General features: G+C 48.0%; 1 protein-coding gene across 2 annotated transcripts in view; it reads right to left on the bottom strand.

The window, feature by feature from the left end:
* Positions 1-14,713, bottom strand: part of LOC119975456 (WW domain-containing transcription regulator protein 1-like) — a 178,072-nt gene that overhangs the window by 47,979 nt on the left and 115,380 nt on the right. For both annotated transcript variants that reach the window (XM_038815135.1, XM_038815136.1), the window contains exon 2: positions 6,239-6,363. In XM_038815135.1, coding sequence (XP_038671063.1) covers positions 6,239-6,363 — 125 coding nt within the window. The remainder of the gene's footprint in view (positions 1-6,238; positions 6,364-14,713) is intronic.

Below are 14,713 nucleotides of genomic sequence, written 5' to 3' on the forward strand. Positions count from 1 at the left end.
TACACAGCAAGATCCCACAGACAGCAAATGACGAGATTTTTTTGTGATGTTGACTGAGGGATACGTCAACCACAAACAATATCCCTGCTCATCCTTTGATTTTTTTTTTAACTTCCACCTGAGAGGGCAGACTCTCAGGTTCTCATTGGAAATGCAGCACCTCCGAGAGAGCAGCGTTCTCTCAGTGCTGCTCCGGAGTCTCGGTTATTTGCTCGAGCCTCTGGTGTGTTATGTTTTGATCTGTCGGCTCCTTCCCCAAAGGTGCGAGAGCTGCCGCGGAGCCAACTCCAAATCTTTCCTGGCTGCTGCACGCCAGGTCTGGAAAAATACATTTCTGGTTGTAAGCACATCACAAGGTGGCTTTTGTGAGGGTTTATCTCCAAGCGCAGATTGGACAGTGAGCCAGAGGGTGAACGCAGCTCATTTTTGACACTTCCCCTTTTTAACTAATAGTACATTAAAGGCTGTGCCTTGTTCCCTCCATATAGCGTTCCCAACAAGCGAGCTTCCACGTCAGAAGCTGGACTTGCAAAATTTACTCTCGAGTCACATAGGAACATACCTGTGATGAAAGCAAGGACTGTGGGTCTAATTGGCACTTTAACCCATACAGCACAATATTTATATTTTATTCCATTCAACCTTTGTAATCCTTAACTACAGGGAAAATCAACAGGAGGGATGGGAGTTCATTGAGGAGAGCCAGTGTGGGCGGCACGGTGGCGCAGTGGTTAGCACTGCTGCCTACAGTGCTGAGGATTTGTGTTCGGAGTTTGCACATTCTCCCCGTGTTTGCGTGAGTTTCACCCCCACAACCCAAAGATGTGCAGGTTAGGGGGATTGGCCATGCTAAATTGCCCCTTAATTGGAACAAAAACAAGATTGGGTACTCTAAATTTTTTTTAAAACGAGAGCCAGTGTTCCATTCTCATAGTTTAAATGAGACAGTATGCTAACCCCTGCCAATTGTTGTCTATACTGTCAGAGCGCCTGGAGCAAACTTACTCTCTGTTGTTAATAATTCATTAGAAGAAATTGTAGCACCAAGGGACTAGTGGACAGCTAATGCAAACTCTATATTTAAGAGGGGGGACAGGACACGACACGGGAATTATAGACTATTGAGGTTAACATCAGTGGTAGGAAAAGTAATGGAATTCTTACTAAAAGAAAGAATAGGACATCTAAAAATGAGGAGAATAGCCAGAATGGATTTCAAAAGGGAAAATCTTGCTTCAGCAACCTTAATGAAATTTTTGAGGAGGTAACAGAGAGCGTAGACAATGGTGATGCAGTAGATGTAATTTATCTGATTTTCGGAGGAAAGTCTGTGCAGGGGCCGGGGCTGATCGTGTTGGCACCAGCACCGTTCCCGATGGCCCCGGGGAAATACTCAGGGAGTCCGGTAGTCGTAGCGACGTTGTAAGTCTGGAGGCAGTTGCGTCAGCACTTCAGGCTGGGTGGCGGGGCCAAGGGAAATGCCGAGTCGAGGGAATCACAGATTTGACCCAGGGAAGTGTGATGGGAGTTTTCAGAGATGGGATGAGAAGGGAGTCAGGGCATTAAAGGATTTGTTTTTTAAAACTAAATTTAGAGTACCCAATTCATTTTTTCCAATTAAGGGGCAATTTAGTGTGGCCAATTGACCTACCCTGCACATCTTTGGGTTGTGGGGGCGAAACCCACGCAAACATGGGGAGAATGTGCAAACTCCACACGGACAGTGACCCAGGGCCGGGATCAAACCCGGGACCTCGGTGCCGTGAGGCAGCAATGCTAACCACTGTGCCACCGTGCTACCCTAAAGGATTTGTTTCTTGGGGGTCGGTTTGCAGGATTGAAGGAGCTGGGGGCGAAATATGGGTTGGGGCAGGGGCAAATGTTTAATTATATGCAGGTCCAAAGGCAGATCCTGTTGGGGTAGAGGTCAGTTTCTCCACCCTGTGCCCTGGCGGGCAGGGAGGAATCTGTGGAGTTTTTAACACTCGAGACGGTGAAGTTTGAGTTGAAGGGAAAGATGGAAGGGTTCTACAATACATGGGCTTTGTTTATTATGCACTTTGAAGAATTGGATGACATCGGACATGGGGGGGGGGTTGGATTGTGTATTTTGTTGGTGACTATGTATGGATGGATGGTGGATTCCCGAATCCTTTTCTTTGATGTTTGTACTTAAATTGTTGAGGGTTGTTTGGGGGTTGGTGGGAAGGCCACATTGTGCTGAACCTTGGTTAGACCACACTTTATTTCTTTTTAAAATAATTTTTATTGAAATTTTTACAAAATATAAACATCCCAACTCTATTAACAAAACAACCGCGGTAACCCCCCAAGAACAATACCCACCCAACTTCAAAAGCAACTACAAACAAAAGAAAAAAAACTAGAGAACACCCAAACAACAAAAGGGAAAGAGATAACACCGCCACATCCCACAAACCCATGTACACAGTTCTCCCTCCCACCGATCCAAACCCCCCCACCCTTCCCGGGTTGCTGCTGCTGCCGGCCTATTTCCCTACCGTTCCGCCAGGAAGTCCAGGAAAGGCTGCCACCGCCCAGGTTAGACCACACTTAAGAACACTGCGTGCAGGTCGGTCACCATGTTATAAAAGGTATTTACATCATTGACTGGAAAGGATGCCAAGAAAATATACAAGTACGATACTAGAAATGCATGGGTACAAATATCAAAAAGGGTTGACAGTAGAGTTAGGGTGGCCAGCATGAGGTCGGGCCATCAAAACTGGACCCCTTTGTGGTGCCATTCGGTGACATAATCACATACATGATGGGGGGGGGGGGAGATGGTGGTGGTGGGTTTGTGTAGAAATTACAAAGAAGTATCAAAACTGAGCTGACCATTGCATCCCCAATTGCATTGAGACTGCCCCAGGCAGGGAACAGAACGAATGCAGGCCCCTGCCAGTGCTTTACTAAGCTGAGTGGACTAAGGGTCAAATTAATGGATGTGAAGCCATCCAGTGGTGGGCAACGGCTAAAACCGGATGTCTGGCTGCTCGAACTGGCAGGGTGGAGAAAAGGATTAGGGGGCGACCTAATAGAGGTCTTCAAAATCTTTCAATAGAGTGGATGAAGAGAGAGTGTCTTGTTTTGGAGGAAGACCATTGAGGCCATCAATATAAGATACTCATCAAGAAATCCAATAGGGAATTCAGAAGAAACTTACTTTATCCAAAATGGGTGAAGCAAACAGCATGGATGTATTTTATGATTGTACTAGAAAGAGTAGAGGAACTTCTCCAGGATGTTGCATGGGCTGAAAGATTTCAGCTTTGAAGGCTGGGTTTGTTTTCCTTAGCGCAGAGAAGGAACCTGATTACGGTGTGCAAGATTATGAAGGACATAGATAGGGTAGATAGGAACTTTCCCCCTTCGTAGATGAGTCAATAACCAGGGGGCATAGATTTAAGGCCAGGGCAGGGGATTTTGAGGGGATTTGAGGAAGAACCTTTTCACCCAAAGGGTGATGGAAATCTGGAACTCACTGCCTAAAAGGGTGGTAGAGCGGGAACCCTCATAACATTTAAGAAGCATCTAGACGAACACTTGAAACACCGTAGCATACACTGGATAAAAGCAAATTACTGTGGATGCTGGAATCTGAAACCAAAGAAAAAATGCTGGAAAATCTCAGCAGGTCCGGCAGCATCTGTAGGGCGAGAAAAGAGCGAATGTTTCGACTCCAATGACTCTTTGTCAAATCTGGATAGCAGTCAGGGCTACAGACCAGATGCTGGAAAATGGGATTAGAATAGATCGGTGCTTGAAGGCCGGTGCAGACCGGATGGGCCGAAGGGCCTCTTTCTGTGCTGTAAAACTCTAAGACTCTATTTGATGGAAAGCAAGATAAACACACGAGTGAGATGAGAATAGATGGTTACAATGGCAGATTTAGATGGGAGAAAATAGCGGGGAGCTCATGTGGAGCATAAACCCCTGAATGGACAGAATGGGCTGAATGGCCTGCTCCTGTGCCATATATCGGATGCAATCTTATGATTATTGCCCCAAGTTGCTCACAGCCGAGTCCAGAAGATTAATTTTCAATTCCTGGAGACCCCATGGTAATGTTAGAGGGTTGGGTTGCCTTGATAATTACTAACCCCAGCAACACAGCTCTCTGTTATCTCAGTGGATTAGTGGCTAGAGTCTTTACTGGCACACAACAGAATTCTCAAATTTCACTGCTGGTGCAGGCACCCCTTGTTAAATCACAGGTACAAAGGAAACAGCCAATAGCATTGTTATTCCGTAAAAGGCCAGGTTGGTATACAGCGAGGAGCTCAACAACACAATCATTATCAAGCAAATACATTTGACACCCAATTTTTTGTTCATTCAGGAAAAAAAAACTAAACATAAAGAAACAAAACTCAAGACAACAAACAATGCCTAGCAGAAAGAACATGAAAAACATTGCTGAGTTGGTGTCACAACAGGCTGGATTTTACACTGTCCACGCCATTGAACAGTTGCCATGGGCAGGGGTGGACAGGCTGTTTTTGAAAAACAAATGTTGTAATGGTGGGGCATCCGGGTGGGGTGGCCTTTGCACATCAGAGGGTCCCCCCCCCCCCGGGCATATACACACACAATGATGTTACATTCCCCCTTTATATCTCCCCATCTGGCCTCCAAAACCTGCAACCCCCATCCCGCTTGCCCCCCCCCCCAGCATGATCCCTTGCCACCCACAAAGACCCAACTTATCTGATTCCGATGCCAATCTTCACGTTTTCGTGGATCCACTTACAATTCAGTACTGGCACCGCTGGGGCAGCTGGATTGGCCAATCAGATTGGCCGGCAGCTCTCGAGGGCAGAACTTCCCCTCACCGGGGGGGCGGACATTCCACCCTCAAGACTCTAAGTCACTGTATGACTGTTAAATGGGAATAGTATAGATTGGTATTTGGTGGTCGGCATAGACATGATGGGCCGAGGGCCTGTTTCACTGCTGTATGGCTCTATGACTCTCAGCCTGTTTAGCTCGTTGGCAACGCGTTATCACTGCGGGGTGTGTTTTTTTTGGGGGGGGGGGGGGGGTCTATCAGCTGCTGCCTGTTTCTTGCACAGTGTAAAAAGAGCAAATGCCAACAGCCGCAGACCATTAAACCGCAACAAGAATGTAGGGGTCACCCCACTGGATTCAGTCGATCCAGAAGTGGCTGATGACCAGGCCAAATGGTTACAACCTACTGGCACGTTGCTGAGAGCAATTCAAGTTCCAGGATTAAAGGGACATGCAACAAAGAACATGGGCTAGATTCTCAGTCAGCGGGATCCTCCGTCTCGCCGGCAGCGCACTCTCGACCGCGGATTTCCCAATGGCGTGGGGGTGCCCAGAATGGGAAATGCCGGCAGGGGCACACTGTGCCCGAAAACAGGTGTCACGGGACGGAGATAACCCGCCCCATGGATCTGGATGTCCCGTCCAGCCAAAGACAGGCACCCGGGAGCTGAAGCAAAGTGGATGTCAACAGATATTTGTTTTGAGAAAAATGGAGCTTGGAGCCATTGCCATCTTGCATTCCAGCAGCTCGCTCAATGTCCTGTAAAATCAATACACCAGAGATAAAAGGAAGCAAGGAAGCAGCAACTCAGTCTGGGAGATACTCAAAATGGTCCGATCATTGTGCTTTGGTTGTTAAAGCTGAGTGCCCTACAGCAGTGTCTGAAACCTGGTTTACAAAAGGTACTCGTTAAGGCAGCAAGGTGGCGCAGTGGTCAGCACTGCTGCCTCGCGGCGCTGAGGGCCCAGGTTCGATCCCGGCCTCGGATCACCGACCGTGTGGAGTTTGCACATTCATAAGAACTAGGAGCAGGAGTAGGCCATCTGGCCCCTCGAGCCTGCTCCGCCATTCAATGAGATCATGGCTGATCTTTTGTGGACTCAGCCCCACTTTCCGGCCCGAACACCATAATCCTTTTAATCCCTTTATTCTTCAAAAAAACTATCTGTCCTTATCTTAAAAACATTTAATGAAGGAGCCTCAACTGCTTCACTGGGCAAGGAATTCCCTAGATTCACAACCCTTTGGGTGAAGAAGTTCCTCCCCATGTTTGCGTGGGTTTAACCCCCACGACCCAAAGGTGTGCAGGTTAGGTGGATTGGCCATGCTAAAATTGCCCCTTAATTGGAAAAAAAAAGTGTGTACTCAAATTTTTTTTTAAAAACAACTGCTACTCATTGTGCTCATGTAATAAGAACTGACCAGAATTTGGATGGGTGACAGGCATGGATCTCTGCTGCATCTGGTTCGAGGTACCAGCTGTGTTCAGGTTCATCTGACTCATGGTCTTTCGTGGATCATGCCATGTTGTCATCCTGTCTACATGGCTGTAAAATAAGAAGATTGAGCAAAAGGTTAGATTCAACATAATCTTTTCCTCCCCCGTAGCAATTCAACATATGCAACATGGGCGGAGAGACCATTAAGATACAACTTCCTTTGCGATTGCCTCCATCGCACTCGACAGTGCTTCTGAAAGAACTTCAGAAATCATGCCACATGCACAGTGCTCGGAGGACAAGGCGCCTCATGGCTAACTGGTACACAAGGTGAAGTCACGCGGGATCAGAGATAAGAACCTAAGAACTAGGAGCAGGAGTAGGCCATCTGGCCCCTCGAGCCTGCTCCGCCATTCAATGAGATCATGGCTGATCTTTTGTGGACTCAGCTCCACTTTCCGGCCTGAACACCATAACCCTTAATCCCTTTATTCTCCAAAAAACTATCTATCTTTATCTTAAAAACATTTAATGAAGGAGCCTCGACTGCTTCACTGGGCAAGGAATTCCATAGATTCACAACCCTTTGGGTGAAGAAGTTCCTCCTAAACTCAGTCCTTAATCTACTTATTTTGAGGCTATGCCCCTTAGTTCTGCTTTCACCCGCCAGTGGAAACAACCTGCCCTAGTGGAAACAACCTGGAAACAAGATGAGGTGGTAAGATGGATACAGAACTGGCTGGGTCGCAGAAGGCAGAGGGTAGCAGCGGAAAGGTGTTTTTCTGAATGGAAGGTTGTGACGAGTGGTATTCCACAGGGATCTGTGCTTGGGCCTCTGTTGTTTGTAGTCTACATAAACGATTTGAAGGAAAATGTAGCTGGTCTGATTTTCCCAAATCAGACCAGGTTGGTGGAGTGGCAGATAATATTGAGGATTGTCAGAGGATACAGCAGGACATAGATAGGTTGGAAACTTGGGCAGAGAAATGGCAAATGGAGTTTAATCCAGACAAATGTGAGGTGATGCATTTTGGTCGGTCTAACAAAGAGGGGAAATATACAGTAAATGGCAAAACTCTTAGGAATATAGAAAGTCAGAGAGATCAGGGCGTACAGGTCCACAGATCTTTGAGAGTGGCAACACAAGTGGACAAGGTAGTCAAGAAAGCATATGAAATGCTTGCCGTCATTGGACGGGGCATCAAGTGTAAAAACTGGCAAGTCATGCTACAGTTGTATAGAATCTTGGTAAGGCCGCAATTGGAATATTGCGCACAATTCTGGTCGCCACACTACCTGAAGGATCTAGAGGCTTTGGAGAGGGTGCAAAGAAGGATTTTAATAATAATATAATTATTGTAACAAGTAGGCTTAAATTAACACTGCAATGAAATTACTGTGAAAATCCCGAGTCGCCACACTCCGGCCCATTTTTGGGTACACTGAGAGAGAATTCAGAATGTCCGAATTACCTAAAAGCACGTCTTTCGGGATTATGGGAGAAACCGGAGCACCTGGTGGAATCCCACACCGACAGGGGAGAATGTGCAGACTCCACACAGGCAGTGACCCAAGCCGGGAATCAAACCTGGGACCTGGAGCTGTGAAACAACAGTGCTAACCACTGTGCTACCGTGCCGCCCATAATGGGATGTTGCCTGGTCTGGAGGGTGTTAGCTATGCGGAGAGGTTGAAAAGACTGGGACTGTTTTCATTAGAAAGACGGAGGTTGAGGGGCGACCTGATAGAGGTCTACAAGATTATGAGGGGCATGGATAGAGTAGATGGGCAGGCATTCTTTCCCAGGGTGGAGGGGTCAGTCACTAGTGGGCATAGGTTTAAGTTCCACGGGGCAAAGTTGGATTGGATTGGATTTGTTTATTGTCACGTGTACCGAGGTACGTGAAAAGTATTTTTCTGCGAGCAGCTCAACAGATCATTAAGTAAGAGGAGATATGCGAGATAGACCTTTTACACAGAGGGTGGTGAGTGCCTGGAACGCACTGCAAGGGGACGTTGTGGAAGCAGATACATTAATTCCGCTCAAAGACATCTGGACAAATACATGGATAGGATAGGTATGGAGGGATACGGCACGAGGTAATGCTGAGATTTTTGGCCAAGGGTGGTATCATGACCGGTACATGTTTGGAGGGCCAAAGGGCCTGTTCCTGTGCTGTATTGTTCTTTGTTCTTTGAAAGCACAGCTGGGAAGAAGGTGGAATGATGGTAATGCTGCTGGATTAGTAACCCCGAGGCCCAAGCTCATGGCCTGGCTTCAAACTCCACCATAGCAACCGGTGGAATTTAACTTCAATTAACAAACCTGGAAGTGAAATCTAGTCTTGGTAATGGTGACCATGAAACTATCGTCAGTTGTTGCAAAAACGGTGGGCAAGGCTACGGGAATAAGGCAGGGGGAGAGGTAGAATGCTCTTTCAGAGAGTCAGCTCAGACTCAATGGACCGAGTGACCTTCTTCTGCACTGTGAAGAGTTTCTGGCTCACTACTGTTCTTTAGGGAAGGAAATCGGCCATCCTTACCCGGTCTGGCCTACTTGTGACTCCAGGTGCATAGACTTTAACTTTCAACTGCTCTCAGAAATGGCCGAGCTTGGTACTCAGTTCAAGGGCAATTCGGGATGCGCGCCAAATGATGGCCTTGCCAGTGACATCTACATCCCCTGAAATGATTTTTAAAAAGACACTCTGATGTAACACTGGAAATCTTCCCTTAATTTCTCCCAACTTTACTCCCCTTTGTTACATTTCTCAGCTCTCCACCATTCCCCAAATTTAGACAATAATTAGAAATATCATTATTGAACTAGACATCTGACGGGACATAAAGTCGACAGCCTCAGATTTCCCCTCTGGGCTGTTTATTTCCTACTTAGCTCGGTTGCCTGGCTAAACTGGCAACTCGCAGTGAGCAAGGGGAGGCGGGAGAAAAAAGAAAGACTTGCATTTATATAGCGTCCTTTGCAAACTGGGGACTTCCGAAATCACTTCACCACCATTTAAAAATCCTTTTGAAATGTAATCATTCTAATAATGTACTAACCTTGGCTGAGGGATAAGTATTGATCAGAACAGCTGGAACAACTACCCTGCTCTTCTTCAAGTTGTGTTAAGGGATCTTTTGCATGCATTTGACAGGGCAGACATGGGGCAGGACTCTCCCCTAACCGGTGTGGCAGGGAGTAGCGTGAATCACTCCGGCGTCGGGCCATCCGGAAGGTGCGGAGTTCAGGGGCGGGGTTGCCACCATGCCAGCTGGCACCGAATGGCCTCCGCCGGCCGGCGCAAGTTGGCGCATGCGCGGGAGCACCAACGCATTCACAGGGGGGGGTTCTTCTCCATGCCGGCCATGGTGGACCTTTACAGGGGCTGGCGCAGAGGGAAAGAGTGCCCCCATGGCACAGGCCCACCTGTGGATCGGTGGGCCCTGATCGCGAGCCAGGCCACTGTGCACCCCCCGAGGACTCCGCAGGCCGTCTGCAGAGCCAGGTGGCGCCAGTAAGGACTTGGTGTATTTAAGCTGGCGGGACCCGCCGAAATCGGGCAGCCACTTGGCCCATCGCAGGCCGGAAAATCAAATCGCGGGGGGGGGGGGGGGGGGGGGGGGGGGGCTGCTCAGCCTGTCCCCGGCGAAAAACTGCTGCCGGAGAATCCAGCAGCCTGCGTCGGGGTGGGATTCACGCCGCCCCCCCCCCCCCCCCCCCGGCGATTCTCCGACCCGGCGGTGGGTCGGAGAATCCCGCCCCTTGTCTTGGTTTAACATCACCAAAGGGCAGCATCTCTAGCCACACTCAACTGGAGATTGGGTATTGACCTTGTGCTTAAACTCTAGGGCGAGACTTGAATCCACAATCTAGCAACAGAGAGGCGACTGACCCCTGGGAAGGAAAGGTGGGAGAACTAACATATCGTGCCACCATGATATTGGAGTAATCAAGTAGATATTTTGCTCTCTTCCACTTCATGGCACAGTTGAAGTCTTCCTATGCGTGCAGTTTTCACCACCGAGAAACCACAGCTTTCAGGGCGTTTTCTGACTCACCCACCCCAATGTTCTCATTAAAAAAAATCTATTGTGACTGCACTGATCTCTGTGTCAAACATTCAGGCTGCACAGCTACCACCCAACAAAACGTACAGTGCAGTGTGAAAGCCACGTGCCCCATTGTGCAAGCTGCAGAACTTGTCTCAACATGTTCGCTCTTTCCTCTTAGAGATAACACTGCACACGTGTATTCAGTAAAAAAGGCACAAATCTCCCAGGGTTGCACCCAATTAACTCATACCCATTCAGCTGAAAACTGCTTGAGAGGTCTTCCTGTCCTATGCTGTCCATTAGAAATTTACTGTACCCCATGCAGACAGACTGCAAGGACAATTTGTTTTACATACAACTTACTTTTGTCACTTTGCGCATAATTAAGCCTCTTAATATAGCCTAAAAAGGGAGTGTAGGTTAACTTCTTAAGGGCAGCACGGTAGCATTGTGGATAGCACAATTGCTTCACAGCTCCAGGGTCCCAAGTTCGATTTCGACTTGGGTCACTGTCTGTGTGGAGTCTGCACATCCTCCCCGTGACTGCGTGGGTTTCCTCCGGGTACTCCGGTTTCCTCCCACAGTCCAAAGATGTGCAGGTTGGGTGGATTGGCCATGACAAATTGTCCAAAATTCTATGATTAACCTAGGACAAAAGTTCGGCGCAACATCGTGGGCCGAAGGGCCTGTTCTGTGCTGTATTTCTCTATACGTAAGCAGTTACAGAGGGTGAATTTCACCAGCACTTTGGAGGCAGGCTGGGGGTAGCTGGGCTGGTAAAATGGTGGTGGAAGGTGACAAGAAGCAAGTCCCAATACCTTCCCACCACTCCACAATATTGCCAGCAGTGGAATTCAGGGGGTTAGCCAATTGGGTTCATCAAGTGCCAAGTTTAGGGCCACTTGCCAACCCCTGCTGGAATGTTATGCTGTAGTGTGGAGCCGCTGCAGTGGGGTAGACTACGTAAACCCAGACAGTCTCCAGCAATTTCCCAGGGGGGAGGGTCAGCAATGGGATCACTCATCAGACCACAGAGCCTAAAGCATCAGAAACAGATCCTTCCAACTAACTGATCCATGCTGGCCTTTATGTTTCACAAGAGCCGCCTCCCGTATCCCTTCACTGAACTCAGAATCCCTACAGCGCAGAAGGAGGCCATTCGGCCCATCGAGTCTGCACCAAACCTCTGAAAGAGCACCCTATTTAGGCAACACGCCCTCACCCTATCCCCTTTTGGACACTAAGGGGCAATTTAGCATGGCCAACCCACCTAACCTGTATATCTTTGGGCTGTGGGAGGAAACCGGAGCACCCGGAGGAACCCCACGCAGACGTGGGGAGAGCATACAACCTCCACAGAGACAGTTACCCAAAGCTGGAATTGAACGCAGGTCCCTGGCACTGTGAGGCAGCATATCTCTATCAATATATTTTCTATTCTTGTACCCCTTAGATGTTTCACTAACTTCTCCTTAAAAACATCTATACTATTTGGCTTGGCTATGTGATGACCTGACAGGGTCTAGTTTTGAGCCCAATTAAATTGGATATTTTAAATTAAAGAATTGCTTTAACTCAAACTGCAGTCAATGTTCAGGCGGGCTGTGGAGAATTCCGACTTGGTCAAAGTCAAATACACAGAAACATGTCTGGAACACACCCGTCAATCATCCACCAGGAGAACATCGCACTCTATTGATATGCATCGGTCAGCAGCCCAGATCGAGCCAGACTCTCAGGCACCCAGTGTTTCTGCCGTTACGTTATATGGGAACAGGTTAAGTGCAGCACACACCACCAGAGATGGGACACCTGGGACCGGCTCACGTGTCCTGTCAAACGGACTATTGGGTGTTGAGATCCCGTTCCGAGGCATCATTGGCAGGAAACCAGGGGGAATGGAAAAAGGGCGAAAAGGGAGGGGGGATAAAAACAGGCACCCGAGGCACATCAGCGGTGAAGACTCCAGGCAGAGGCAATCGGGACATCTGAGAAGGAAGGATGGAAGAAAGAAGGTGCCAACGAGACCCGTCTTCGTGACGACGGACCAAGGGGAACTCAAGAATCGGACACACAATTCAATTAAGCCATCTTTGTGGGTAGTATAATCAAATCCTGGGTCTTTCTAGTGTTTTATATTTTGGTTTAATTTATGGGTTAATTGAGTGTTTAATAAAGATTGTTGAATTTATACTTGTGTTTGTCCTTTGTTCTCCTCACTATTAAAAGATGCCGAGGTAAAACCTTTGAGGAAATAAACTGGTCGAAAGTATCCAAATTTTAAAAAATTTATTTATGGGATGTGGGCGTCGCTGGTTAGGCCAGCTTTTATTGCTCATCCCTAGTTGCCCTTCAGAAGGTGGTGGTGACTTGCCTTCTTGAACCGCTGCAGTTCTTGAGGTGTAGGTACACACACTGTGCTGTTAGGGCGGGCGTTCCAGGATGTTGCCCCAGCGACAGTCAAGGAACGGCGATATATTTCCAAGTTGGGGTGGTGAGTGACTTGGAGGGGAACCTCCAGGTGGTGGGGTTCCCAGATATCTGCTCCTCGTCCTTTCCAGGTGGTAGTGGTCGTGGGTTTGGAAGGTGCTGTCTAAGGAACCTTGGTGAGTTACTGCAGTGCATCTTGTAGATGGGGCACACGGCTGCCACTGTTCGTCGGTGGTGGAGGGTTTGAATATTTGTGGAATGGGGAACAATCAAGCGGGCTGCTTTGCCCTGGATGGTGTCAAACTTCTCCTTGAATCTTGTTGGAGCTGCACTCATCCAGGCAAAGGGAGAGTATTCCATTGCACTCCTGACTTGTGCCTTGTAGTTGATGGACAGGTTTTGGAGGGTCAGAATGTGATTTACTCACCGTAGGATTCCTAGCCTTTGACCTGCCCTGGTAGCCACAGTATTAATGTGGCTCGTCCAGTTCAGTTTCTAATCAATGGTAATACCCAGGATGTTAATTGGGGGTTACCATTGAATTGGACAGGTACAGCAACAATGTCATGTGGTAGTGAATTCCACATTCTCATCACTGATTAAAGAAATGTTTCCTGAATTCCCTGTTGGATTTAGTTGCATCTTCTTGCACTTATGACCTTTGGTTGTGGACTCTCCCGTAATGGTCGAAGCATTTTCTCTACATCTGCCCTATCAAAGCCTTTCATTTTTTAAAATACATTTTAGAATACCCAATTCATCTTTTCCAATTAAGGGGCAATTTAGCATGGTCAATTCACCTAACCTGCACATCTTTTGGGTTGTGGCAGCGAAACCCACGCAAACACGGGGAGAATGTGCAAACTCCACCCGGAGCTGGGATCGAACCTGGGACCTCGGCGCTGTGAGGCAGCAGGGCTACTCGTTGTGCCACCGTGCTGCTTTATCAAAGCCTTTCATGATTTTAAAGATTTTCATCAGGTCACCCCTCAGCCGAGACAAGAGTTCCAGCCCATTCAGCCTTTCCTAAGAATAAGTATATCCTCAGTTCTGATATCACTCCAAAATGCTCTTATTTAAATCGCACCTGCTTTGATCCAAGGACCCCTGTCAGGGATATAAGCCTCCAATAACACCAGTGTCCTCTCATGCTCGTGCCCAGCAAAGGTCTAAAGTACTGACAGATGGAAGCTCAACATGGCTATGGGTGACTGACTCTGATAACCAATGAAATCTGTGGCAATGAGTACAGCCAAAGCATCCTTTCCTGCTCTGGAGCTTAAACTTAAATGACAAAAGCATTTACAATATCTGATGCCGATTCTCTGAACATCAGTGGGTAAAGACGTTAATGGACTTAACAGGCGCGTTTTAATGGCCGAATCGCGCCCGACCAGTCATAATGGCACCTGGGGGAGGGGGGTCTGCCAGGCCATTAGAGGCCCCTGGGTGGTGGGGGACAGGCAGTGTGGCACTCCCTCTGGCACCCAGGCATGTTGGCACTGTCACCCAGACACCCTGGCAGCGCCACCCTTTTCGGCTGTGTACAATGTTTTCAGTAACACTGCACTCTTCAAATAGACAAGCAATTACACTCTCTTCAACTCAATCAATTGCTCACAACTGTCACATTTATTATGGCTATAGTCTTACTAGACTGGAATACAGGCCCAATTTGCCCAATCTTTCTTCATAGGTCAGTCCCACCATATCCGGGACAGACCTGTGCACTAGTCTATGGCAATAATACCTTTCAGAGGTAGGGGGACCAAAGCTGCACAAGGTACTCCAGGTGGGGTCTAACCAGGCTTCTATGCAACTGCAGCAAGATTTCACTATTCCTGCACTTGTATCCTCTTGCGATAAAGGCTTGCATTGCATTAGCCTTCCTAAAGGCTTGCTGCATGGTGTCTGGCAGCATCATGGTACCATGCCCATGAATTATATCCCCATGGGTTTCCTCCTGACTCCA

This window comes from Scyliorhinus canicula, chromosome 13 (genome assembly GCF_902713615.1).
Source record: "Scyliorhinus canicula chromosome 13, sScyCan1.1, whole genome shotgun sequence".
Classification (NCBI taxonomy): Eukaryota; Metazoa; Chordata; class Chondrichthyes; order Carcharhiniformes; family Scyliorhinidae; genus Scyliorhinus; species Scyliorhinus canicula.